Source organism: Opisthocomus hoazin, chromosome 18 (assembly GCF_030867145.1).
Source record: "Opisthocomus hoazin isolate bOpiHoa1 chromosome 18, bOpiHoa1.hap1, whole genome shotgun sequence".
Taxonomy (NCBI): domain Eukaryota; kingdom Metazoa; phylum Chordata; class Aves; order Opisthocomiformes; family Opisthocomidae; genus Opisthocomus; species Opisthocomus hoazin.
Window position 1 is genome coordinate 16,416,319 of NC_134431.1, and position 26,680 is coordinate 16,442,998.

Genomic DNA, 26,680 nt, shown 5'->3' on the forward strand with positions numbered 1-26,680 from the left:
AAAAGTAGCTCCTGACATTTAATGTCCAAACCGCACATTTAATTATATGCCACATAGTATTATATGACCCAAACACTGGAGAAGCATTTCCAAGCATTGGCCTTGCTTTACAAATTAAATCGTAGAGATGAAAGAAAGTGTTGCACGTGTACTTCTGCCCTCTAAAATTATCACTTGTGCAAACAAAATGGGGACAGATTCTGCCACTCTGACTTCATCATGGTTTTTGAATTTTAATTCTTGAATTTCATAGGTTCTGCTTCTCCTTGTTCCTCGCTGGCTGAGGAACATTTATCCTTGCACTGAGGTCACACCGGTCATCTTCTCAGCATAGCTCCAGGGAAGGCAAAGACTGTAAGTGTCTCTCTGCACCATCGCCTTAGACAACAACCGTGCCAAACTGACCGGTGGCTGCAAAATTTGCTGAGGGATTGGCTGAAGAATCAGAGCAAATTCTGGAAAATCAAATCATTTAAAGAAACCTTTTTATTAATTGAACTCTGGTCAGCTGTCTGCCAGTTCATCTCGCAGCTACTTTTGTGGCAGTTATCATCATTATCATTTCTGTGTTTACCATGTAGTGAAATATGACTTTCTTTGATGAAATGATCATTACCGAGGAAGAGGAACTCCATCTAATTTTTCTAACCTATTTCGCACCCCTGTCATTTGTGTGGCGTCGCTGCTGCTTAGCAATTTCTTGTATGAATGCACCCTTCTACCCAAATCATTTTCTAGGCTTTTTCCTTCAGCGTTCACCCCTGGATTCAAGGTTGGGTGGGCAGCTTTTTCTGTTTTGCTGTGAAGTCATATAACTCGCTAAAAGAGAACAGATTTTTGTTTCAACATCTGTACACAGACTTTGTACACAAAAGAGAATAACTGCAGCCTATGTTCTTGCATAGACACATGGGCTGGGAATATGCCTTGTGTATACTTCTGTTAGATGTCTCAGTGTCATACCCAGTTGAGATTTCCTCAGTTATAACCATACTCCTCTGCTCTGTTCCCCTTTAAAATATCTCCCAGTATGTATGAGACCTCCACATTTCCATGTGTTTGGAGAAATATAAACACAGTATTAAATTATTGTTAACAGAGGACTTTTTGGGATGAAATTTGTTCATGAATTTACCTTCCCCTCCTCCTCAAGTAAGCCTGTGCACTGCATTAAGCCTATTCCATCCCTGTGGCTTTTATTAGACCATGGGAGACAGCGAGTTGGGCAAGGCTCCTCATGAAGACTCTTCAAACGTGGCAAAGTCTGAGCTAAAAACAAGCTGTTATTTTAAAAGTCCTCTGCACCAGTGAAGGACTCTTTATTTCAAAGCAAGAGGTGGATTGTCTTCTTTAGAAACTATTCTAGCAGAACCTGAGAAAACGCTTGTACCATGTTTTCTTTGCACTGTCTGCTGCAGTCTGCCACGAGAAGCCTTCCCTCTTCCCACGGCTACAGCAGCGTGCCCTGAGAAGCAAATTATCGACTCTAGCAAAGACAACATAGGATCACCCCTTTGCTTTTGCACTAGGTTTTGAAAGGATATTTGCAGTTCAGACAGGACAACAAGCAGAGGCGGGAACTCTCTAGAAGCAGACGCTGCAAGAGCAGACATTGTTTTCTGTAAGACGCGAAAAATCACTTATTTCTAACAATGAAAATGTTGGAAATATTTGTCCTTGAGTCAGAACAGTTTGTGATTTAGGAGAAAGTTTAGAAAGATAGCTATTGTCCAGAGAATTCCCCTTCTTGGTAAACATCTTTCCGCTAAATCAGCCAAAGATTTATTTCACACAGGTTGGGGGTTTTTTTCCAGTTTTCTTCAGTACATGCAGTTCCCCCTACAGCTCTGATCAGATTTACAAAAAACCCTCAGGTACTGAATGAAACCACGGTCAAGCCCCGGTATCCCACTGAAGAGCACGGAACGAGCTCCCTCTCTGGTGCAGGGTCAACTGGATTAGCCTCCCTGACCATTTTTTGTAGATTTTTTTTTTCTTTTTTCATCCTCGGACTGTTTTCTTGCAATTTAACTCAGAGCAGTCGCAGGGCTGCTCTCCGCTGCAACCTAGGGCAGGGGCTGTTACTGAAGTGTGGGAGCCCTTTCCCTTGGGGTGGCTGCAACCACCAAGCCATAGCAGAAGGAGAAGAAAATCCTTCTCCAGTGACTCTCTGCCAACTCCAACAGGCTGAAAACTATTTTTGTCATCTCTGGGCCAAGATATTCCAAAAGAGAAATCATCCGGGTAAGTCTGGCCAAGAGGAGGAAAACAACTCAGCAAAGCTTGAGGTGTGAGGTTGTGGTTCGGGGATGTTAAGCTGGACCAGCGTGCTGTGAGCCGTGCTAGGGGCTGCTGGACAGCTCAGCGAGCGGCTTAGGAAAGAAATGGCCCCAGACGAGCCCACGGAGAAGCGTTCCTGACAGTTCCCTGGCCACAGGGGTGTGAATAAACCCTTCCTCCTAGGCTCACATTCGTCATTGGAGCAGCAGGTCCTGCAGCAATGCTACCGAGGGAGCAGGAGGACAGAAATGGGACATTTCTGTGCTGCGGGTCAGGCTGTGCCCAGGCGGCTGCACGATGCCCTTGCCTGGAGCAGCAGGGATGGAGCTCAGGAGCCTCCGCAACCTCTCATTCCTCCTCCTGGTAGTAGTAAGGAAGAACCTTCTCATCTCTCACAGAGGCTGCAGACCACCATTAGCACCCTCTCCTCGCACAGTGAGATGGATGCCAGCGTGGGCTCGGGAGGAGCCCAGGCTCAGGCAAATCCAGGCTGCCGGTGCTGTGAAAAATGGGAGGATGTGGGCTCTTAAAGGGAAGAATAGCAGGAACGAGCCAGATTGCAGAGTACAAATAATATACATTTACAGCAGGTCACAGTGTGCTTCGGAAGACACAAAGTGCCAAGTTTTCAAGTCTGCTGAAGCGACACAGAGTGACTTGAAACCAGCATAGCATGTCCCAGGAAAATTTCCACCGGGAACCTCTCCAGGGCTGATCCTGCTGCCTCCTGCAGCCCCTGTCTCTTCGATGTAAGGAAAGGACCTTTCTGGGTGTAAGGGACCAAGGCAGAGAGGAGTGTCTGAACAGATGCCGTGTTGTTCGGTGACATCTGACCAAGGAGAAAGCCCTACCAGCCCATGGGACTTCCAGCATTTGATAAAAAGACTCCCACTAGGAAAGAGCACACAGCATGCCCAGTGCTTTGTGTGTTTCCTGAAATCCAAGGCATTTAATAAGGATTTGGGAGCATTTCAAACGTATGGGAAAGTCACTGGGAAAAGGCAGCAAAGAGTGCCTGGCTGCCAGCGACTTTTACTGTGCTGCTTTTTCATTTGCATTTTAAAATGGGCAGGCATTCTGGAGTTTTGAAAACCAACAGAAATTATTTAGGAGCGGTGAGAAAACAAGGTTAATTTGTGCTTCCTGAGATTTCCTAAAAGATGTTCGTGCGGTGCACGGGGAGAAGGGACGGTGCTGAGCTGGGAGCTGGAGCTGGAGTATTCCCGGCAGCGAGGGCTGTGCTCCGGGCCGGCACCGCTGAGCGGAGCTGTTGGAAACACCGGTGGCAGAGCCGCTGCGGCTCTGGAGAGCCAGGGCTGAAAAAGCAGATTAAATCCTTTAGAAATAGAGTAACTCCTCATCTGCACGTGCACTGAGGGTGCCAGCACTGTGCTTGGGGCCGCGGCGGAGGCTCCCAGCTGCAGCGAGTGCAGACTCTCCCTGCAGACTCCTCTGTCCCTGATCTTTAGATTTGCTCCTGGAATAAAACAGAGGATTTCCAAAGGGAAACCCTGTGTGCAGTGTGAGCAAAAATGCCGTTGTCTTGAACACTTGTATTGCATATATGAAGACAAAAGTGCCTTCATTACCATGAGGAATGTGATGTGGTTTTGTTGCAGCAACAGCTTGGGGAACCAAAAAAACAACTTTTATCTCTAAACTAAAGCAGTTGGTATCTATCTCCTCTGTGTGTCCAGTTAATGTATCGGTCTCTGCCTGTTTGAGGCAAATATTACAGGGTCTGTCAGCCAGTACATCCATTAACTTTAAAGGAGTTTTGCCAAAGTAAAGGGCTGAATTTGAACATGTAGCACACAGCAGGCAGGACCTGTAAGAGGTGTCTGGACACCTCATTTCCCAGCTGTCCTTTCCCAGAAACTGATCCTGCTTCAGGGTAATTCTCTTACCAATATCATCATATACATGCCAGTGTGTTGTGCTTTTTGAGTTGCCTTTTGTTTTTTTAAACCTGCCCAGGGACACAAATGCTGGGGTGTGTGATCGTTGCTCTGCTCTGGGTATGGTCTGTCCACTTTGCCAACCCACACACTGGTGTGCTCACACTGCGGAGTCTCAGCGGGTTTCTCTGCTATGAAAACAAGAGGCAATAAATATCCCATGTATCAACTGTTTTGATTTAAAATGTTCTCCTGAAATCGGTTCAGCCAAAGGCAGTAAATAACATGCAGCCATTGGGAATCTTTTATTGCTCACCCAAACTAGCAATACTTTAATTGCAATATGTTGAGTGTAGGGATGCACCTCCATGCCTGTAAGTAATGATACAGTCAGTACTGTCATCAGCAAAGCTGATGTATGTCCCTTTTTCTAACTCCCTTTTCTCCGTCACTTCTCTTTTTTTCAAGTACAGCATCCTTAAAAAAGCCATGTACACTCCAGGATTTTACCTTCCTAACCCACCTTAGACACTCCTGACTTTTAGGGAGAGCCTGTCTGTAGTGAGTCCACTGGGAGCCGATGTTAAAGGCTTGAATCAGCCCACCGTTACCTGTTTCGGGAACCTGTTCTAACAGTTATTTGGGGTTGGGTGCTTGGACCTCAAAAGGAAAAAGATTTATGCTGTCTCTTAGCATCTGCATCTTGCAGATCTTTCTCTCTGCTGCTTCCTGTGCTCTTCAGAAAAATCCCACCTGACGAAATCAGACGGGAATAGGATTAATATGAAAAATTCCTAGAGGTCCCCAATTGCACCTGGAAAAAGCAAAGGTGAAAAACACTTGGGTCAACATAAAAAAAAGTGAGGCAACCTGTGGGCCTCCCATTTTGGACACTGTGGGACCCTCAGCTCAAAGTCCAGGCAGTTTTAATAGACAAGGTCTTTGGGTGACATTTTCCTGCAAGATTTTAAGTAAATGCCTTGCTGTAACATTTGAGATCAGGCTTCTCTTGGTTTCCATGATTCTTCTCCTTTTTAAGCCACAGACACACACATACAAAATATATTAAAACGAGCCCAGCTTAGCTAAAAGGTCGGCTAGTTCAGAAACAAACAGCGGGGATTTAGGTTGGAGGCTTCTGCGCGCAAGCAGAGAGCGGTGCACCTCCGGCTCTGCTTTGGCTTGGAGGGAAATATGGATTAAAACTTTGCAGAGAGCAGAAGTAAAGGCAAGAAGAGATACTTTTATTGTTCATTTCATTATCCCACACCAGGAAAGGGACTTCACACAGTCCCCAGGCCACGCTGCTAGCAATGGGGAGAGTAAAGGGGTGCTGGATAGATGTGCTATGCGGTGAGGCAGGAATGGGGTCGATGTCTTCCTTTGGCAGGGCGAAAGCGCTGCCTGCTCCCAGGCCAGGGCTGGCAGGGGGTCAGGCGTGGACCAGCAGCAGGTGTCCAGCTCTGTAAAAGTGGTGTGAGAAGAGAAGGCAGAACCTGCCTGGACAAAAAGCTTTCTGAGAAGAGAGGAGAGAGAAAGATTGAGCCCTTTCCTTATGGAGAGAGGCAAGGCTTTCTTTTACTTTCTGCTTTACAAGAAGTGACCCACAGTTCTGCAGGGGGAATGGCAAGGCTGCATCCTGGCAGGCGAGCCCTTTGCGCAAACCCAGGTCTATGAGAAACAGAAGAGAGCAGAGCTATCTGCCCGTGACAGTGAGAAAGCTTCACGTGTGGCTGAGACAGACTTGCCAAGGAATTAATGGCATTTATTAAATTTTAGCTCATAGAAATGTGCTGTGGAGGCCTTTCCTGATGCGAGCACCCAGCCCATTTGTTGGGCCATCAGTCTAATGCACTTTTATGAAAGGAGAGATTTGGCCGGTACCAACTGCACCAGCCTGTTAAAGCGTTGATTGTAAATCAACAACCACATTGATTCCAGGTACCTGATATTTCAGTGTGTTATTAGATTTGGTTTTTAACTGTATCTCTTGATATTCCCTGCCAGTGGTTGGCGTGGAGGGAAAGTGGAGGAGGCAGCACATGGAGCACTCGGGAGCAGCTGCTGGGACAGAGCAGGGAGATGCCACACTCCCCTTGACAGCAGCCGTGCTTGCTCATCGCCAGTGCGCAGAAACATGAGGCAACAGAATCCAAAACAGAGCATTTCTAGAGACAGCTATTGATACAAACGCGCACATCCACACTGTAAAATTAGACTAGCAGAGGAATGTCTTGCTTGTGGTGATAGCAATTGCTTTCCACAGGGCCAAAATGAAGTTACAGGACCAGGAAGGGACAATAACTCTTCATTGTAGATAAAGATCCCAAAGGAACGCACTTGGTGTCTCTTTGGGAGAAGTGTTTTAGTCCAGGAGCACAGCTTTGTCCTTGGACCACGGGGCCGTAAGCTCCCCGCAGCTTGAGGGGGGTTGAGGAGTAGGAGTAGGACACTGGGCACCCAGCACCCAGGAGAAGGCTTGCATCCCAGCTGCAGCTCTCCTTCAGACATCAGTACAACCCACCACTTACTTCATGTTTCACTTTCCTTCTCTGGGATAAATATTCTTGATTCGTCCCAAAAACCTGTCCGAGGACCAGGAACAACAGGTGAGACCAGCTGGGAACACCAGCCCTGACAAACTCCTCTCGGCTGATAGAAGTTTCATGACAGCATCCTTGAAATGAAAGGAACATTGGTGTTCAGACATTATTAGTCATTCTTTAAACTAGTGTGGGATGAGTGCCGGAAAACATTTCTCTCCAAATTTATATGAATAATATGACTAAATAAATCTGATTTTGATTAGTCTTCCATGGCTATCCTACCAGATGGATTTAAGAGGAGGAAAGTTTGGGGGAATATTGACTCTTGGCGGATGACTGTGGAAAGTTCACTGTTTGCATGCAAAGGTGACTTGATTGACTGCAGGATTAGACATCTTCTTGCATCAAACAGATGAACAGTCTGCAGGACCTCGGTGAACACAGAGCCTGCTGGCTGTTGGGAACTGAGTATTCAACATCTGCTAATGAATGGGACAAGTTATGGCTGTCTTTGGAGAAATCAGTGATTCCCTGAATGGGATTTTCCTAGATCTCCTCTGTGCTTTGTAAAGCTTTTATCATGAAGACAGCTGAGTGGACAAACGGCTCGCTGTGGTTTTACAGGGTGGCTGGGTGGCTCAGCACCCCGGCTCTGAGAGGGTGACCCCACCACAGCCCACCGTCAGCATCACGATGGCACCCTGCAGCCCCTGGCTCTGCAATGGGGCAGCTCGGAGAGGACCCCGCACCCCCGAATCTGAGGATATGGGGACAAGGGAAAAAGTCTCTGATGGGGACTGAAGCAAAGCAGCTCGGGGCTGTTGCTGCCGTGCCACGGCACTGAGGGTGCCCCAGGAAGATCGGGGCAGGGGGCAGGTATTTGCAGGTATATTTTTCCCCTCCTTTAAATGCTTTTCTCCTAGCGGCAGCAGCAGATGGGTGGGTATTTGGGGGACTAGGGGGACATATGGATGTCCGAGGGTGATGGAGCACGCCTGATGCCTCTCTCCCGTCTCCGGGAAAGGGAAGGGGGGGGTGTTGGCACTGCTCAGTTCCCCCCTATCAGCCCCTTACCAGCCCTCAGCTTACAGCCGTGCCTCTGTGTCTGACTTTGCAAGGGATGGAGAAAGGGTGGGGGGTCCCAAGGAGAGCGGAAGTGGGGCTCTGTAGCCCAGCCCGCGGCGTCCTCCCCGCCCCGGGCCCCAGTTTGGGGAGTGAACTGGGATTGCAAAACCGGAGCGGGGAGGGGGCCGAGCGGGAGGGGGGGGGGGGGGCGCGGTCGCTAGCGGAGCCTCGGGCGTGTGTGCGGCTGTGTATGCGGGTGTGTGTGTGCGGGTGTGTGTGCGTGCAGGGAGGCTCCTGCCCTGCCAGGGCACATCTGGACGCCGGGAGCTGCGGGGCGGAGGGAGCCGGAGCTGCGGGCTGCGCTCTGCCGAGGCTGCTCCGGGGGTGCGGGGGGGTGGGGAAGGGGTGGGGAGGGGGATGCGTGTCTCGCACACGCACACGCACGGCAGCCCGGGAGCGGCAGGCGCCTCCTCCCCGCCGCATTAAAACGAGCCAAGTTCCCAGGCCGGGGGTAGCGGCACGTCGGGGCGCGGCGGCGGGTCCGACCCCAGTCCCGACCCCAACCCCAGCCCCGACCCCAGCCCCGGGGATGCGGCTGAACGCCACGGCCCCGGCCCCGCCGGGCAGCCCCCTCCTCCCGCACCCCGGCGGCTATGCCAACGGCTCCAACCGCTCGGACCTGCTCCCCAAAGGACCCGACGAGGAGGACCTGGACGTCAACACCGACATCTACTCCAAAGTGATGGTGACCGTCATCTACCTGGCTCTCTTCTTGGTGGGCACCGTGGGGAACTCCATCACGGCGTACACGCTGGTGCGCAAGAAGTCGCTGCAGAACCTGCAGAGCACCGTGCACTACCACCTGGCCAGCCTCGCCTTCTCCGACCTCCTCATCTTCCTCCTCTGCATGCCCATCGAGCTCTACAACTTCATCTGGGTCCATCACCCCTGGGCTTTCGGGGGAGCCGTCTGCAAGGGCTACTACTTCCTCCGGGATGCCTGCACCTACGCCACGGCGCTCAACATCGCCAGCCTCAGCGTGGAGCGCTACATGGCCATCTGCCACCCCTTCAAGGCCAAGAGCATCATGTCCCGCAGCCGCACCAAGAAGTTCATCAGCTGCATCTGGATCGCCTCCTTCCTCCTCGCCATCCCCATGATCTTCACCATGGGGGAGATCTACGGCAAGGACCGGGATCCCGACTCCCTCATCTGCACCACCATCGTGGACCCCTCCACGCTGAAGACGGTCATCCAGGTGAGGATCCCGGGGCTCCCGGAGCTGCGGGGCCAAGCAGCCGCCTCCCTCCCCGGGCTCGGGGGGCCAAAGTCAGCGTGGGGGGGGACCCAGCCCTGACGGGACGGACCGGCCCGGGGGCGGGAAGGCAGGGTTTGGGGCTGGGGGGGGTTCGGCTCCACTTGCCTACACTATCCCGCACCCCCCCCCCGCCCCACAGCACAGGGCTGAGACCCCGCACCGGGGTCAATCCCGCACCGCGGTTGATCCGGCCCCGCGCCGGTGCAGCCCCCGCTGGGAACCTCTCCCCCCGCGGGGCCGGTGCCCACAGCCCACCCTGGCCCGGGTCAGGACCCCCGTGTGCCGCAGAGCCCCTCCGCCGTCTGGGAGCGGGGATGCTCGGGTCCTCCCCACGCGTGGCAGTTTGTCGCCAGAAACCCCACAAATCTCCACCCTTCCTCTGCATCTTCTGCGTCTCCTTGCTTTCTGCTGGAAAGCTGCAGGATCAAGGGAAATAAAACTGCCCCTCCCAGTTTCTTGGGTCAATCCAGAGCCCGTTTCCCCTGTGTAGTGACAGATCCTCATTTCAGAAAGTTTTGGGAAAAAGGCGCAGGACGGGCATCCAAAAAGGAACTTCATCTTCAAAGCCAGAGGCTGGTATTTTTGCTGTTTTGGGGAAATCCATAGCTAGTTCAACCAGCAGACCCCTCCTGACTTCAGAAAGGCTTTGCTGGTCTCCACACACGGCTTCATCTAACGCGCCCGTGTGTGGAAAGGATTTCAGCATCAACACTTGCTGCGCTCCAGTGCTCTGAGGGGCTGAGGCATTTGTTTACTGGAGCATTGGGCTTGAAAAATGCAAGAGACATGGAAGGAGAGACAGAAAGAGCAGCACACCAATCTGCATAGTCCCTTTGCTGCCAGGCTCGCATGTGATAGCTTCTCAATCTTTTATTTTGAACATGAATTTCAGGTGGGTTTAATCAGCGGGTAATTAGAATTTAAAACTGCACGTGTGCTAAAGCCTTTGAGATGTTCTCACAGTTAAAGGGAGGGAATTTAAATAGAAACAGATCAGAATCGTTTCTCCCATTAAAAGCAGGCGAGGGTACATGCAATTAGGTTTAAGCCCAGAGCCTGTGGATCTTTAGACGTGTCTCTCCGAGTTTCCCCCCATGCTGCTCCACTAAACCAAAATCCAGCCCCCACAGAAGCCCTGGAGTCCCTCTGCATTTGCTCGTGACATCTAACTTTCACCTGGGGATGGTGGGGGCTGTATTTCTTCCGTGGGTGCTCTGTAGATTTTGTCAGTGGCAGCCCAGCGTACTTAGCCCAAATGCTCTGCTCTCCAAGGAGAGGTGAACCGTCGGATTTGAGAACAATTGTGGCTGAAATGCATTATTTCCAGTCATCTTCCTCTCAGGATTAAATTGCTGCTCATTGTTACCATGATAGGGATAAAAAGAGAGGATTATTTCCTAGCCATGTCTTTGGAGATTACAGTTGAAACAATTCTCAACATATTTTACAGTCTTGCTATTATTTAGGCTATACCTTATCCTCTTACCCAAGTAAGAAGCAGGCAGACATGAATACACAATATGTGAAGAGCACCTGGAGGCTTCTCCTCATGTGTTTTATTTTATTTCACTTGTGAATTAATTTTGAAGTAAAAAGTGGGAGGCAGCTGCTGGGGGGGAAAAAAACCCACACCACCATACTGTTCCTTCTCAGGGGATCTGTCTACAAAAGTAGCTTTGCTAAGGTAGGAAGGTTGTTTAATGGCTTTGCTCCATTCCACCGAGCGCAGGGAAGCAGCGCACAACGTGATGCAGGGCCCCGGACCGGGGAAGGCTCCAGAGTGAATAAGCAAAGCAGCTGCAAGTCAGGTTTGAAGTGCGTTAATGGAAACCATGGCACAGCGTGTGAGCGGGCATTCTCACGTCGTGAGCTGTGCAGAGGTTTAAAAAAAGACGAGTAATGGAAGACCTGTGAAAGAAAGGGCAGTGGCAACGTGGAGAGTGACGCGCAGAGGTCTTGCCGGTCGGAAGTCTGGAGCCCTGGTCTTGCGCAGTGGAGTCCAGCTGCTTTAGAGCAGGTCTTTGCGTCTCTTTGCATTCGTTTTCTGTCTTTAAATCAAGCAGAGCAATGATGCGCTTGCTAGAGCTGGCAAATCACTGGTGATAAATCACTCAACATATTTCACTCCTCTTCCTGTTTGGCAAACTGTCTAAAGCAAATAGGGTTTTTTTGGAAGCCATTAGTTCTCTGAGAGGTTTTATTTGTTGACCGATTGAAAGGCAGCCCCAGAAAAGAGCGGTTGTAACCATTTATAGACTAGGGGCCCAGTGTGAGCTACGGTTCTGCTCAGACCATTGCAGAACATTCCTCCCCGGACTGGAACAAGCTTCCCGGGGTGAATATTTGAGTGTATTGATTTAACATCTCTCTTTTTGCAAAAGTCCCGCACTATTTGCTTTGAATATTTAAGTTTTAATGGATATTTCCCAGTGAAACTTAACTGTGTGGACAGTCAGGTTTCCTTATAAAAAGAAAAAAGTAGCTATTCAAATGACACTCGGCATATTTGATTCTTGCTCATATTACTGAACTTGTACCACTTAAGCTCCACAACAACTGTAAAAAGTAATTGCTGGTATTCTTCTAGTAATTACAGATCGCTCAGCGCAGCACATGCTGATAAGCAGGAGGAGCAGTAAGTGAGATGTTCTGCAGGGTGTCACCCTGTGTCACCACGATCCGTACGGCCGGGCACTGCACATCTTGCCTTGTGCCATCGCGACGTAAGCTCTGGGTGGCCTCTGATACTTCATTCTTCAGAACAATACTATTTCGCAGCTTTGTTTATCGCTATCCTTGCAGCTGCTTAAATTAGCCTGTGAATCTGGTTTATTATATATTCTTTATTGCCAAGCTTGCCTGTTACGAGAAGGCTGAGAGGGAACCTTAGAAATGCCTCTAAATATCTTCAGGGTGGGTGTTAGGAGGAGGGGGCCAGACTCTTTTCAGTGGTGCCCAGCGACAGGACAAGGGGCAACGGGCACAAACTGAAGCAGAGGAAGTTCCAGCTGAACATGAGGAGGAACTTCTTCCCTCTGAGGGTGACGGAGCCCTGGCCCAGGCTGCCCAGGGAGGCTGTGGAGTCTCCTTCTCTGGAGATATTCAAGACCCGCCTGGCCGCGGTGCTGTGCAGCCTGCTCTGGGTGACCCTGCTTGGGCAGGGGGTTGGACTGGCTGACCCGCAGAGCTCCCTTCCAACCCCGACCATTCTGTGATTCTGTGATTCTGTCAGTCAGGGACGTCTGGTTTGAATATGGGCATCAACACAGGATCTGGTAGCGGGAATAACTCCATTCTAGCCACATTATTTAGGTCTAGGTAACACTTTAACTGGCAGACATCCTCTAAAACACACTGCAGCCAATGTTAGGGTTTTTTCCACCTAAATTAAGCACCTCTTAAGGCCATCCCCATACAAGTAAATTAATGTTTTCATGCCACTTCAGCTGGAGGAGGTTTTAAAAGCTACTCATTGTGGCAGCGACAGATGAGAGAGCTCCGAGGCAGAATGAGATGCTTCCCCTGTTTGCTGGCGGGTCAGTGGATTTGGCTTCTTCACAGTCTCGCTGCTGGCTCTGGGGCTATCTCCCCCGTAAGAGGAGACGGCTGAGTATCCCGTCCCACCACGTCCAGTCCTGAGTGCCCTTAGCACCGTAAACTCTCAGTCTGTTCTTTCAAAAAATTCATAATTGTAATAGCCAGATGACTGTGCAAATAGATTTTCCTTTATTGCTTCTTACTTTCTTACCTTCGCACCTCTTTTCTGGAGAGATCCTGAGTGGATCTGGGGAAAGAGGGGAAGTTGAAAGAAATACCTACAATCCTGGTGCACCATCAGTCCCAGCACAGAGCCAGGCAACTCCTTAACCTAAAATCCCGGAATATGGATTAAGCCTGGATTGGGCAGCGAGGGGAGCCTGGCTGTGGGCAGCTCTCTGCCACCCCATAAGTCATGGGAGAGAGAGCATCATGTTGTCCCATTGGCATGGCACAGACTTGTGCTGGGATGGCTCTGCTGCAAAATGTCCCCTAAGTTATGGCAAGTGCCTGGGTAGATAGTGTCTGACACATGCTAATGTTTTGTTTACATGGACAGCTGGTGTGAACCCATTTATTAAAACACATGGCAGCGGGCCCTGAGCCTCCGTAAACTGTCACAGCTCCATCAGCTCGAAGTTGCTCATTTGATAGGGCAACTTCTCGGGAAGCGCACTGGGAACTTCTCTGGACCTCCTCACGGGTCTGGGTGGACAGCTGTTTCGCTGCGGTTCTGCTCTGCATCCGCCCACCCCTGCATGGCTGCAGCTCGCCTATCCCTCCAGATTCCTTATTTATTATGTTGTATGAAGTCTGCTTGTAGTTCAAATGATTTGTAGAGTAAATAACTGCCCACAAATCAACCACTTGCCCGTGGAGGTCCTCTGCTTTATTTCACCTTACGTTTCTTCTTGTGTTGCCTTTGAAGGAATGTGCCAAAGAGCCTCGGGTCTGAAGGGGATGGGAATGAAGGACCAGGGATTGGAGCTGGGAGATGCAAGGTGCAGCCTGGCTTCTTGACATCCGTTACCACCTTGTGGCCCATGCCCTGGTCACGTAGAGTGCCCCTTTCTGTTAGCAAGATCTCCTGCTGCCTGGCCCCAATGTTTCACTGACACTCTATGCACTCTTCCAAGGACATCTGTCCAATTCCCATTTCTCTGAGAGACCCAGTAAGTTATTAATTCCATGCACAATATTGCAACCACTCCTTTACGCTTTCTTCCAGTGAGGAGTGCCTCGGAAGGGTGGTGTGATGAGCTTTCTGCTGCTATGGCACACGGTCAGTGCCTTGGACAGCAGGGCTCTTCCCATCAGCAGATCTGTGGTGCTGTGTAAATAAACATGACAAGCATCTCTCCATAGTACATGAAAATAGCAACCTATAAAACCAAAGGGCTGAATTGTCACCAGGTTTGCTGGCAAATCATAGTCAAGATTAGTCAATGGCTTCATTTCAGGAATCCTGCATTTATACTGATGTTGACTAGAGCAATTGAAGTTGGTTTCTTTTTTTAGGTCACAGCCAAATTCCTACTACAGCTTTTAATAGAAGTACTGCTTTAAATCACTCACTACAGCTCCATGCAGTGACAATCCCACCCATTGGGCCTGGCTGGTAAAACTATTTTGGCTACACACGGAGGATCTCTGCCCACCAGGGAAGCCCACGCCTGGGTGCCGCTAACCCCTCCGGCGGCACAACAAATCGGCACCTTTGTGGCGGGACTGTGTCCCACGGAAGGTGTCCTGTCAGGTGCTGCCAGCCCCTTGGGTGGACAACAAGATGAAGATGATGGTGTTTAAGTGTGTCTGGATCCATCCCCGCAGTGATGGAGAGAGACACCCAATCCAGGGGGGATGCCCATCTGTGGGGGTGTGAGCATCCCTAAGAAGCTGCCTTTTTGCCACAGACTAGGCAGAGAACCCAGGGCTTTAATTCAGCGTATGCATGATGACAGCCCAGCTTGCCTAATCCCAGCCCATTTACACTGTGGTCCGTCTTGCAGCTAGATCTAAATTAAATAAGCTCTTGTGTTCATTGCTTTATATAACCACTTGGCCTGTTGTGTTTTGCCAGTTCTTACATAATTCCTTCTTTTTTTTTCCCCCAATTGATTTTAATTCACTTGATTTCTTTTTTCCTCCCCCTTCCCGAGATGTCAGCTGGAGAGATAATAAGAGAATGAGGAAATGTGGCTGATCGGTTTAGCTCTTATGTTTTCCTCTTAACAGCAGTTTTCAAAGGCAGAAGAGATGAAGGTAAGCTAGTGGTTCCTCTTCCCAGAAAAAAAAAAAAAACAAACACGAAACCTGCAGCTGCCTTTAATCTTCTTCCAGATCATTTAAAACAGCTATTTAATTGTCTTCTCCCTACTTCACCCCTCCTTCTCCTTGAAGGCTTTTACTATCCTCTCTGTGCAGCATCTGCTTGAGACTCACAGATGGCACTTCTGCTTCCCAACGTTTAGAAACGCTTCTGCGTCCTGCCCGAGGCATGCGTGATGGGCAGCATCCCACCGTGGGATGCACAAGGGACCGAGCGGGCTTTGCGCTTCGACGGTGTCACCATCGCATCTTCCCTGCTGTGAAATTACCCCTTGCTGAGGGGCACGGGGCAGCGGGTGAGCAAAGGTACCTGGAGAGACTGGGGAGCGCGGTGAGGTCCAGAGCTGACAAGGTGGGAAAGTCTGAGTGCTGTGGCCATCTAGCCCTAAAGCAGCCATCATTAGTTGCCAAATCCAACGTCCCCAGTGCTGACATCGCTTCTTTCTCTTGCATTAAGAAGATGAAGCTGAGTTATTATGTTCCCAATCGTCTGGTTGCTTTCCGGTCTAAACCACACGCGCCCTGTGTGGAGCCAGCTGGAGATGCTTCCAATGCCTGTCTCCCCCATGTCTCTATACCCTGCATCCCTCTCTGCACCCTCAGTCTGGCATGGTAGAGAAAAGCAGACTATAAATTCTGAGCTTTCCTGGCCTTTTCCCTATGCCTATGCACACACGAGCAACCTGCGGCTGCTTGTCTGGTGTGACCATCTGAGACCAGTCCAGACTCAGCTCCTGGCCCCCATCACCCTCTGCAAGAACATGTCCAAGCAGGGGACCTGGGCGAGCCAGTCTCTGGTTTCAAGAAGAGCTGCCCTATCCCAGGTGACAAATTTTGCTGCCTTTATGATGGAATTTGAGTTGATATTTTTAAATTTCCCGTACCAAATGGCATCTTTGCTAGTTCCAGACCTCTTTGAAATGCAAGTCAAGAGCATTTTGCATCAGGATAATGCCAGTCTGGCATCATGATGGCTGGTGGCCCGCCAGCTGACTTCCCCACGGTGGAAGGAGCACGGAGCTCCTCAAGCATGCCTGGGCATCGCTTCCACCTCGCTTCCCGGTGCACAGATGGCACCAAGCGCAAGGGCTGCTCCTTGGCAGTGAAAGAGGAGTGAACCCTGCAGGGCTGCAGCCTGGAGGGTGGCAGGACGAGCCTTGGAGGACGAGGGACAGGACAACCGCACTTGCAGGAGCTCCACCTTGAAAAGGGACCCAAGTAAGACATGGGCACGGGGCCACGTGCTGCTCCTCTGCCTGTCTTCAGGCACCAAGCACCCGTGCCATCCCCAGGCTGGGCAGAGTAGCTCCGTTCTGTACTTCATGTGAAGGTGCGATCACTTGGAAAATTTTTCAGGTTTTTTTCCTTTAAATGAAGCTCTCAGGGAGAGGGCCAGCTAACTCATCATGCTCTGATAACATCAGCCCCCACGTTTATGCCTCCCATGGATGCCATTTCTTCTATTCAGTTTCAAAGCATCTTAGGTGTGGGATTAAAAAAAAAAAAGCTGATGATAAATCAGTTGAGCTGATGAGTTATGCAGAAAACAAGTGCTTGGGGCTGGTTTAGAAAAGGTGATGGTGATGGAATACTAACCCTGTCTGGGAGGCAGAAATTTCTGAGCTGCTGGTTTGTTCGCAGAAATTTCCTGCATTCAAAGTATCAGTCGTTACGTTTTCCATGGATGGGAGGGAAATAGCGGTGAGACAATTTTATATCCCTGTACCTACGTGCCTTCCTGGTGCATCTGTGCATGGAAATCCACCGTCCTCCTCCCTCCCTGAGGTACCAGAAACCTGTGGCTCCCGCCAGCTCCTGCTGGGACAGAGGATGCTGTGGGACGGGGCTGTGCCTTTCTGGGGAGCGCTGCTCTCGGGCCGGGCCTTTGGAGAAGATGTGTCCGATGGGCTGGAGGAGCTGCTCGCACACAGGTGGTTTGAGAATGTGAGATTTGCTTCCCATCTTCTGTTGGTTTTTCACTTCAATAATTCTCAGCTGAGAGAGCGCGCTGCTGGGCACGGCTTCACAGGGGGTCTTTTTCTCCCAGAAAAAAAAAGAACAGAATGAACAAGGTCTTTTTAACTGATTTTTTTATTTGAGAGAAAGTTCAGTGAGATTTCTTTGAAGCTTTTAAGTTCTCAGGGACTAGAGACAATTGTCAGCTGAAGACAGAAATCAAAGAGATGAGATTGTCCTAGTGGAAATGAAAAAAAGTAAAGAAAAGAACGTAAACTTTTACAAAGTCTTCAGTATCTGAAAGGGGGGGAAAAGCATCTATTTTATGCAAAGTGCTCATGAAAAACCTGGGAGTACCTCTAAACTATAAAGCCACACACAGAGTGAAAAGCCTAAAACAGAGAGGCATTGGAGTGACAGCTAAGCCGGGGGACGTGCTTGGGTTTGGTGTCAGTGTTCATGGCCACGTTGCCAGCTCCGGTGGAGCAGTCCCTCGATGTCCTCGTGGGCAGCCGCCCTGCCCGCCAGCTCCCCTCCATGATTTACGCCCAGCCTGTGCATTCACATCTCCCCAGATGCTGAACCCTGTGCAGTAAATCTCCCTTTATAAAATCTTCCAGTTGTCTCTTTGCCAAGCGAATTCCTAAATATATAAAAGAGGAACAGGCAGCCTAGACGTGACTGGGTTTATAGCCTGATTTCAGCAGCGTTTTCCCTTCTCTTTGCAACTATCCTCTGGTACTTTCCTGCCAATTATTACTCCCTCTGGATAATAAAGAATAAATTTTACGCCACTGCTGTTAGAGCCAGTTTGTACTCTTGAAGCGAATGGTTTACCTTGATTCAAGAATTCTGTTCCTCCTCCAGAGGAAACGGAGATGAGCAAACGCTCGCTTAGCATGTGGTATGCCCATCAAGAGACTCCTGAGATCCTGGAAGCTGCTTGAGGACCTGCATTTCAGGGACTCGGGGTGGATCTGGTTTAATCTTTCCATGTCTTCCCACCTGCTGCATGACCCCAGGAGAGACCACACTGCAGTGCAACACTTCACATGTGCCAACAAGCCCTGCCTCCCGCCAACACCCAGGTGTGTTTGGAACTGCCATATGTCAAAATATCACAACTTGTCCAGGTACTCTTTCTTTGGGGCCAATGAAAACCAGGTGTCCTTTGCCTGGAGCACTTGCCTGACTTTTGGAGCCTGCAGGATGGTTTCCATTGCAAGGCAAAGGGCTAACACAAGGTTGTCTTCTCTGATAGATGCTGGTTTACAGAGCTGATGCACAGGCCTCTATTTTCTGAGCAGGCAGTAAGACTCCAGGAGAAAGTTATAGTCAGTTTGCTCTGGTTTCTGCCATGCAATGGGTGTACTGGTTCCCTTCTGCTCAGGGCAACTCAGCCCTGCTGGTGGGTCCTCTCCTGCCCGTGCAGGCTCAGCCTGACAGATGCTCACCCACTGCCCCGGCTCTGCTGTTCAAGGCTTTGAGTGGTGTCTAGCAGCAGAAGGAGTAATCTCATCCCTTAACCATCTCATTTTCTTCCTCCTTTAACCTTGAAGAAAGGGGTCTGCCAACTTACCAGCTTCACCCAGACCTGCGGAGCAAAGACCTGTTGCGCATCAGCTACAAACGCTTTGATGCAGGGTGGCATTTAGCTCAGCAGACCCCAGTTTTTGATCGGGACTCCAAGAAGCTAATTAATACAGTCATTGCAGTGCCACATCCTATTAATTGTAACATAATCAAGAACAATGCAGGTCTGCAGTGCTGAACCGAATAAATCTGGTCTCAGTACTTGGTAGGACTATCCCATCACCTTGTTCCCTCAGAGAACTTCTTTAATAAGTCCGTAACTATTTGAGTATGTTCAATACCAAATCAACCTGCTTTTCCCTCCTATTCTGTTTTTTTCAAAGCTGTCATATATAAAAATGCAACTCACAGAGCCACTGGCAAAGTTTAGCTCATTGCTTGCATCACTTTGTTAATTCCTCCTGCATAGACCTTATATTTTATCCTCACAGGGACAATTTATACAATTTGATATACTCGTTTAATTCAAAAGAGAAACTCACATGAATGAGTTTCCCTCCCCAAAACCCAGGTTTCTTTTTTTTATCACTGTCAGTCATGGGCTTATGACACTATCATACTTACTGGTTCCTTAACTCCAAGTGTGTGAAGTATGATAAAGCACTGTAGAAGGAAAAGGAAATACAGGTTCAGGCTAATAAATAGATATTTGACCTGAAGATACAGTGCTGGGTGGTGTCTATGCCCCAAACTCTTATTAGACTGCAGTCACTAACCCCAGGGACAAACTCTGCCCTGGACTTGGTCTCCTTCACACCACTTTGGTAGCTCATAGGTGCTTCCCAGCCAGCACAGGAGAGCTGCAAGATGGAAAATCCCTCAAAAGGGCAAGAAGATAGGCAGGAATTCAATCAGAAAGTATATCACAGTGCAGCAGCCCAGTGGAGCAGGGCACACAGCCAGGCTGGCAGTCCTGGTCCAGCCCAGAGACCAAGCCATGCCAGGAAACAAATCCTGTCATGTCTGAGGCTCCAAGAGGCAGAGAAAAGACACTGGGGAAAAGCAGCAATAAACAAACCAATCAGTTCACTGGCCCTTTGGGAGATGCTTTTTTTTTTCTCCCCTGAAAGTCTAATTGAATTTTCTTTGCTTCTGTCCTCAGCAGTACAAGAGGAGGTACAGCCTCATGCCTGCATGGTCATTGTGAAGAAAATCCATAAGTAGAGCATGGGGAGGGGGAGAGGAAAGCAAAGGGGTGGGGGGCTGTGTTTTTGTAGCAGATTGGCTAAGAATAAGGCTCTGAAAGATGCTCTGGGCTTTTGTGATGGATTGGTAGGCTGGGCAGCACCAGGAGGTCAGGAGGGTGCAGAAACGTGGTGTGACGTTGCATTGACGGTGTGCCTTCCTCCAAATGTTTGTGGTCTAATTTGTGTCAAGGGGTAGAGGGACGTTTCACATCCATGCGGCCACACTGTTCTCTGCCACAGGTACCATGACTATTCCTGGCAGCTATTACTAAGTTTAAAGCAAACCAGAACAACCCCAAACCCTTCTCTCCTGTGCTTGGCTCAAGATGGTCATTCCCACCTTGCCCTCCTCCAGCCCAAGGTGTAAATCAGGTGACATCTTCCTGCACCACCGAGCAAGGGGGCCAGTGTGACTGCCATTTCTTAATAGTTTTCAAGCTGCCTGACTCTATAAAAACCACAGTGCTGGCAGCTGTGCGGCTGTGGCAAGGTCTGCAGCGAGCACGACGTTTCTCAGGGTGATGGGTATGTGTTCCCCAGGACCGAAGCCCCAACTCCCACTTTCCAGAATCTCCTCCTGAATTTGGGCTGCTGATTGCCAAGGGGTCAAGGGAAAGTGGGTGCAGTTTGTGTGGTATGAGCCCCTGCACCCATGCCACCAGCTGTGCTCGCACCCTTGCTGCTCCTCTGAGCTCAACCGCAGGCAGGACATGCCAGGGAGAGGGAGGAGAGCTCAACCCCAAAGCTCTTCCCTGTGTTTACTCCAGGGATTTTTATTTTCATCATCAAAAGTTTCAGCTCTTAGACTTTTATGCAGTTGAAGCCATCTATCACTTCACATACTCTGAGGCCAGGAGCAGTTTTCTTCAGTTATTTGCCTAAAATACGTGATGAATTCATCTCAGTGCAGTTTAGCACAAACTTTTCTTCCCTGATTGCCAGAAGAGCAAGGCTGACTATGTTGCTATAAATAAGATGTTTATTTATCAAATGAAAAGACCAATGCACTGGAGGTATTTTTCTGAACATCAGCTCCAGCAAACCTGTACTCCTATACTCTATTCTGCCCGAGCCAAAGTGTCCACAATACAGCCAGCACTACTAGAGTTTAGGCTGATGCTACAAACCCCACTAAGGGGGTTAATTGCCCCCCAAAATGAGTTTCTTGGGGCACCAGTGATGGAACTTGTCACTACCGTTCCCTCCAGCAAGTCAGGCAGCCGATCAAATCTGTGCAGTCCACAGTTAACAGCTCTCACGGTTGAGTCTAGAGACACCAGTGGGACAGTGTTTGACTTAAATATGGCCTCTAATTTATTTATAACTGCACGTCCAGCACTCAGTATCATATTTAATGCAAATAACATTCAAGTGAAATCCCCACTGAGAGGCGCATTATGAAGATTAACAACCGGGCTTTTCTATTACTCCAGTTTACACGGTGCTGATTTGTGCCTGGTGCTTTATAAGCAAGTGTTAAGAATATTTAGATCAAGAAATCTGTATCTAAGACTGCCATTGTGCAAAAATAAGCTCCTGAAAGCCTTCTCGTGGCTCCGCAGCCAAAGGAAAGGGCTGGAGGCATAAAAACCTCTGGGAAATGTTGACATCCAGGTAGGCAAGAACTTCAAAAGGTAACTTCCACTGGTCATGCAATAGGCCATCTGTGAGGGTTTTTTATGTCTTTTAATTATATAACCCCCTTTCCTTTTAAACAAGCTGTCAGGAAAAATAATCTTACCAAGTTTAAGATGACACTGAACTTATTCTCATGCCCTGGAGTTATCTGAAGCTGTTTTATTCCTTTGTATCTTCATGTGATGAATTTGTCAGCTGTAATTCCATGGGCTCAGCACCTCCTTGTGAAATTTATTAATAGGTTTGTCTCTGATTTTCTGTCTGGGTCCTTCTCTGTCCCTCCCACCCTCTGGACAACTGAACACCCTGCCTAGGTCATTACCCAAGTTCACCTTTCATGGAGGAGAAATGAGACCAACGTCACATTCTGAAATGTGGCCAAAGCCATTAGTAGTTGCCAGGACAGAAATCAGTCTTGTTTTGCCTTTCACCATTGATCAGGCTCGCACTCCAGCTCTGCAGAGAAGCTGCTTTGGGCTCCACCACGCTGAATAATGCAAGGGGGCTGTTGCAAGATGTTGGCTCTGTGACTGGCAGTGAGACTTTTTTTGGCATCTGCCCTGCAGGTTGCCATCGAGGTGCAGTTCTGAGGTGCTTAAAGAAAAGACACAAAGCTCAGGGTCCAACCCGCTCCTCAGCTCTTTCAACTAAACAGCCACGGCTGCGTATATTGGGACCCTGAGTCTCTGGCTGCCGTACACTCGGTCTTGCACAAATAACATTACAGGATGGTGCATGGGGGTATTTAAAAGGCGCATAGACATGGCACTTAGGGACGTGGTTTAGTGGTGTACTTGGCAGTGTTAGGTTAATGGATGATCTTAAGGGTCTTTTCCAACTTAAATGATTCTATGATTCTATGTGCTGAAGAGCGCACAGTGTAAATGATCACCGGAGTGATGCCACTTGTTCCCTGTGGCATTGTGCAGATAGTGGCTCTGTCACTGGCATACTTGTTGCTTGGTAAGAGATTTCCTCTTGCTGCAAAGAGCAAGGGAAAACCCCCCCAATCTTTTCTCTAAGGTGGGGTTATGCATGGTGAGACCTCCTAAAGGCAGCTATTGCTCCAGGGCAGCACTGAGGTATCGGAAGGGAATAACTAACCCAGCTTTAACTGGAGACAGGTCGATGCGATGGCAGCACGGCCAGAAACGCCGCCTGATCTGCTGGTTGTTTTCCAAGAGCGTTGTGGAGCCAAGTAAATATCATTTATTCTTTAATGTCTAGTGAGAAAGGGCCTTCGTTTGAAGATAGAGCACCAGCAGCTACAACAGCCATTTTTCTGAGAGTCAAAGAAAATGGCAGAAACCCATCAGACTTTCTAGCCCACTGCTAAACACACCCTGCTTGGGAGTGACAAAAAGCTCAAAGAATTTCCAGCAAGCGCTCTGTTATGGATGCATTTTCCCCTTGGTTCATCACCAAGCCAGTGTATGAGGGTCTCACTGACAAGGTGTCTCAGGGCAGTGCTTCCAGTGAAAACAAAACCACCGTTAACCCAGAGAAATGGGACTTTTAAAAGGGGCCAGGGCAGACAGGTGGTAATAATCATAAAATACAAAGAGGCGCCAGCTCCCAGCACCCAGCTACCTTAACTCAGCTCCCAAGCACAAACCCACCCCATCTGCTTGCACCTTCCCTGCTCCTCCCAAATCCCATCGGGTCCTACCACTGCTTCCCACCATCTTGCCCTGTTTCACTGAGGTTTCAGCTTGGTGCAATCCCTTAGCAATCTGCTCTTTCAATTCTCCCTCTCTAGGGTGGCTCCCCAGTGTGTGGGGGAAGGCTGGGGGCTAAAGGAGGTGCTGGAAGCAAGAGGAGTATTTCAGATTACAAGCATTGTTGGGGCGTTAGGACAGAATAGCTGAGCTGTGTCAGAGGGAGCTATTCCGCTCCCTTATAAGAAAGAACAGGCATCTAGTTCACTAGTGATATTAATGCTAGGGGTCCTCTAGGAAAAGAGAAGGAAGATGAAGAACGGCAGGAGCTATTTATTTCAAGCTGAAACCTTGGTGAAATGATGCCAGGTGCATTGCTGCTTGCCAGCTCTGTCTCTTCCAGCAAATGAGGTCTCCCACCCCATCACTCCCTGCCTAGCCTGAGTTCCTCTAAAAAGGGTTAGAGAGATGTGATCTGCAGGGAATGGCTGTATCACAGGGAGACAATGCAGTTCTACCACTTTCATGAATGCTTCTTTTTTCCCTTTTCCCCTCTTTTATCAATGGAGACATTTCAGGAAAGACTAGCACATATATAGTGATGTTACATTGGGAAGTAAAGGTGGCTTGTGGCTTCATTACTTTGAAATAAATGTGTTTCGGAAAGGGAAAATAGCAGGGCGTACTCTAGAGGTTTTCTCCTATCATGTAGTGCTGTGCTAAATTCCATCCTTTAGATGTTGCCCAGGCAAAAGTTGCTTTTAAGGACTCTCCGGTGCTGCTCCCCTTGTTGCGAGGTTCTATCTTCTTGCTCTTGCACGAAACAAGTTCAAACGATGTTTCTGTTTCCTGCTCCAAAGGTTGCTGCTTTCTTCCATGTGAAATAATGGAGAACTTTGTTAAACTCATGAACTATTTAGGGAAAATGCAATTTACTCAGTTTCAATTAAAACAAAAAAACCTAAAGCAATAAAAAAACAGTAGCAGCCTGTAAAAAGCTGAAGCAGAGACAAGGGCAGAAGCAGGGCAAGCAATGACAGTTTTACACATCTCCTTCTGGGCAGCGATAGAAGAGACCTTTGTGCCTGCAAAACAAAACTGGTTTTCTGTTAAAGCAACTATTGACTCAAACTCGACAACTGCAGCTGTAGCCTTGCACAGAAGCCGTACGCCAGCGAACAGACCGACTTCCTCTCATCTGCCCGCCCCCGCTCAGCCGCTGCCCCAGCCTCCGAGCTGAATTTGTTTTTTTTCACAAGAGGCAGGGACCGTTCTCCCTTGGTGATGTAAATCAGAGATGTGGCTTCGAATTCAGAAAAAAAAAAAAAAATCAGATGAATTTTCACTAATGGCAGGAGAAAGGGCAGGTTTGGGTGATTCGTGTGGTGTTTCCTATTTCGCAGCTTTATGGGGCTGGACTAGCGTGGCTGTGATGGGTGGCTTTTGCTGGGGCTGTGTCTGGCTGGGTGCAGTCCCTGATTTTCCACACAGATTTGCACTAACATCTTCCTGAGTAACCCAAATGACAGAGAGCATCTTGCCTCTAAGGCCATGCATATTGAGCTGGCTATACAGATGATTTTGACTTGTGCCCTGTGGGTACTATTGATACAAAATTGAAGCACGATTGAAAATCTTCTGGGCATGAATTCCTTTTCAGCACCCCAGTGCCTTAACTAAAGGAAAACCTTAATAGTTAGCAGATTTCCCTGTTTCAGTCCTACAAATATCATGCTGGCGTGTTTCCAAAACCTGCTTGTGCTGCATGAAGCCATTGCATCGAGCAACTGGCTACTCCTCTTCAGACCCAGCAACCCCTTAGGAGCGGTGCTGCTCTTCTGCCAAGAGCCACCTCATGTCCGGGGCCTTTCAGGTCAGCGTCTCGGCAGCAGGGAAACCACTCAGGTGGAGAATGGGTCTTTCTGCCTGGCTGCCTCCACTTATAAACAGACAGCGGTCCCAAACGCAGGATTGGTGTTGCGGCGGGGCAAAGCTGGTTTCCTTCCTCGGACCTGGGTGAGCCCAGTGCTTCCAGCATCACCCTTGTATCAGCTTGCCAAGCTGCTTTTACTGTGCACGTGTGTTACGCCAACATATCTATTGGCACAAACCATGGACCTGCAGTGAATCGACAGGGAGATTCCTGGGTATCCATCAGGAATGGGGCTGGCAATCAAAGACTTCTTCACCGGTGGTGAAAGGCTGTGCCCAGGAGGCTGACAGGGAGAAAATCCCGCACCCTTTCTTGGAATGAATCCGATGAAAATTATTACAGCAAACACCAAGGAAAAAGCCATGAAAAATTACTTTCCAGGCTAGGACAGTGGTTGTTTTGACAGAGTTTTCATACCTTCATTTGATATTTCATTGAAGCTTTTCTGGAGATAAGCGATCTCATAGAAAACAGGGCTTTTGTGTCCCATCACAAAGAATGAAAGACTGCTGAGAAAAGCAGAGTTATTATCCAGGGAGACAAGAAATTCAGCTGAAAATAAGCACGGCTTTTTCATTTATAGTTCTAGCTGAAACTTGTCAGAAATCTGGCTCCAGCCAAGCTGATTGGGCTGAAATGGGGCAAATCAGCAATGAAATGTGCATTGGTCAACCCGAAGAAGCCAGCGTGTTCCAAGACTTACCCACAAAATGCTTCCAGCTTTTCCTGCTGCTTACAACACAACATTCGACAAAAATGGGATTGTTTTTAGAAGCACGTGGTGAAGGCAGCAACACAGATACTGAGCGAGGCTGCTGCCCTGCCAGCCTCTCCCAGCTGTTGGGTGAAGGTTTGTGTTTAAGTTGATTTAAGGTGAATGAGACAAGCTTGTGTGGAGCACCAGCATCAGTCCCACAGCAAAACCAGACTGATTAAATAAACAGAGATTTCCTTGTTATTAGTGCTGTTTAGATAACTTCGAAATGCTTATTATTCAAAGTAAATGAATTACATAATCTCTTTCCCTATTTTTGGCTCCAGAAGGAGTCAGTGAATTTCCTTTTTCAGAGCAGAACATTTGTGCTTTTTACCATGATTCAGGGAACAGTTTTGTACGTTGAGATCGGTGTGTGGATGATTCATTGTGACACATTTTGTGTTGGCAACGGACCTCATCTCGAAAGCCTTGATGTGCCGTGTGGTCCGGGCTGTGCCTCTCCAAAATTTGGGCTTGCAGCTGTAGTGACCCTGGGGAATCCGACTGCAATCCCTGGACCACATGGAGACATCTTGCTGTTTGCCTTGAAGCTCTTTCAGGTGCAAGTTAGCGTCAGAGCTCACTAGGGCAGTATTTCATTACCTTTTTCAGTTAAAGCACTAATACTTGTAAGAAGTTTCATGGTTCACTTGCCTTCCAGGTCTTCCTTTTTTCCTTTTTTTTCACCTGCTTTCACACATGCCTAAAGCTTTTTTGCAGTCACTCAGCCCTGCTAAGTCCTGGGCAGTGATGAGACTGACCATCTCTGAGCCATGGGTATCCACTGCTGCTCTCTCTCTTCCTCCCCATTCCCTGTCCAGGCACCAGCCACATCAGCAACGTGACCCAGCTCCTCTTTTCATCACCACAGCTCCACTTCAAGCCGTGTTCCTGCACACCCAGATTTCCATCACAGTTTATGTCCTGTGACACTTTGTGGGCATCATCTAGTTTGGAGATGTGGGGTTTATTTCTCTTCTTCTTTA

At 48.9% G+C, this 26,680-nt stretch overlaps 1 protein-coding gene across 1 annotated transcript in view; it reads left to right on the forward strand.

Annotated features, from left to right (window-relative positions):
• The first annotated feature begins 8,234 nt into the window (after positions 1–8,234).
• Positions 8,235–26,680, forward strand: part of NTSR1 (neurotensin receptor 1) — a 62,550-nt gene continuing 44,104 nt past the window's right edge. The window contains exon 1 of the mRNA XM_009933948.2: positions 8,235–9,047. Coding sequence (XP_009932250.2) covers positions 8,379–9,047 — 669 coding nt within the window. The 5' untranslated portion in view covers positions 8,235–8,378. The remainder of the gene's footprint in view (positions 9,048–26,680) is intronic.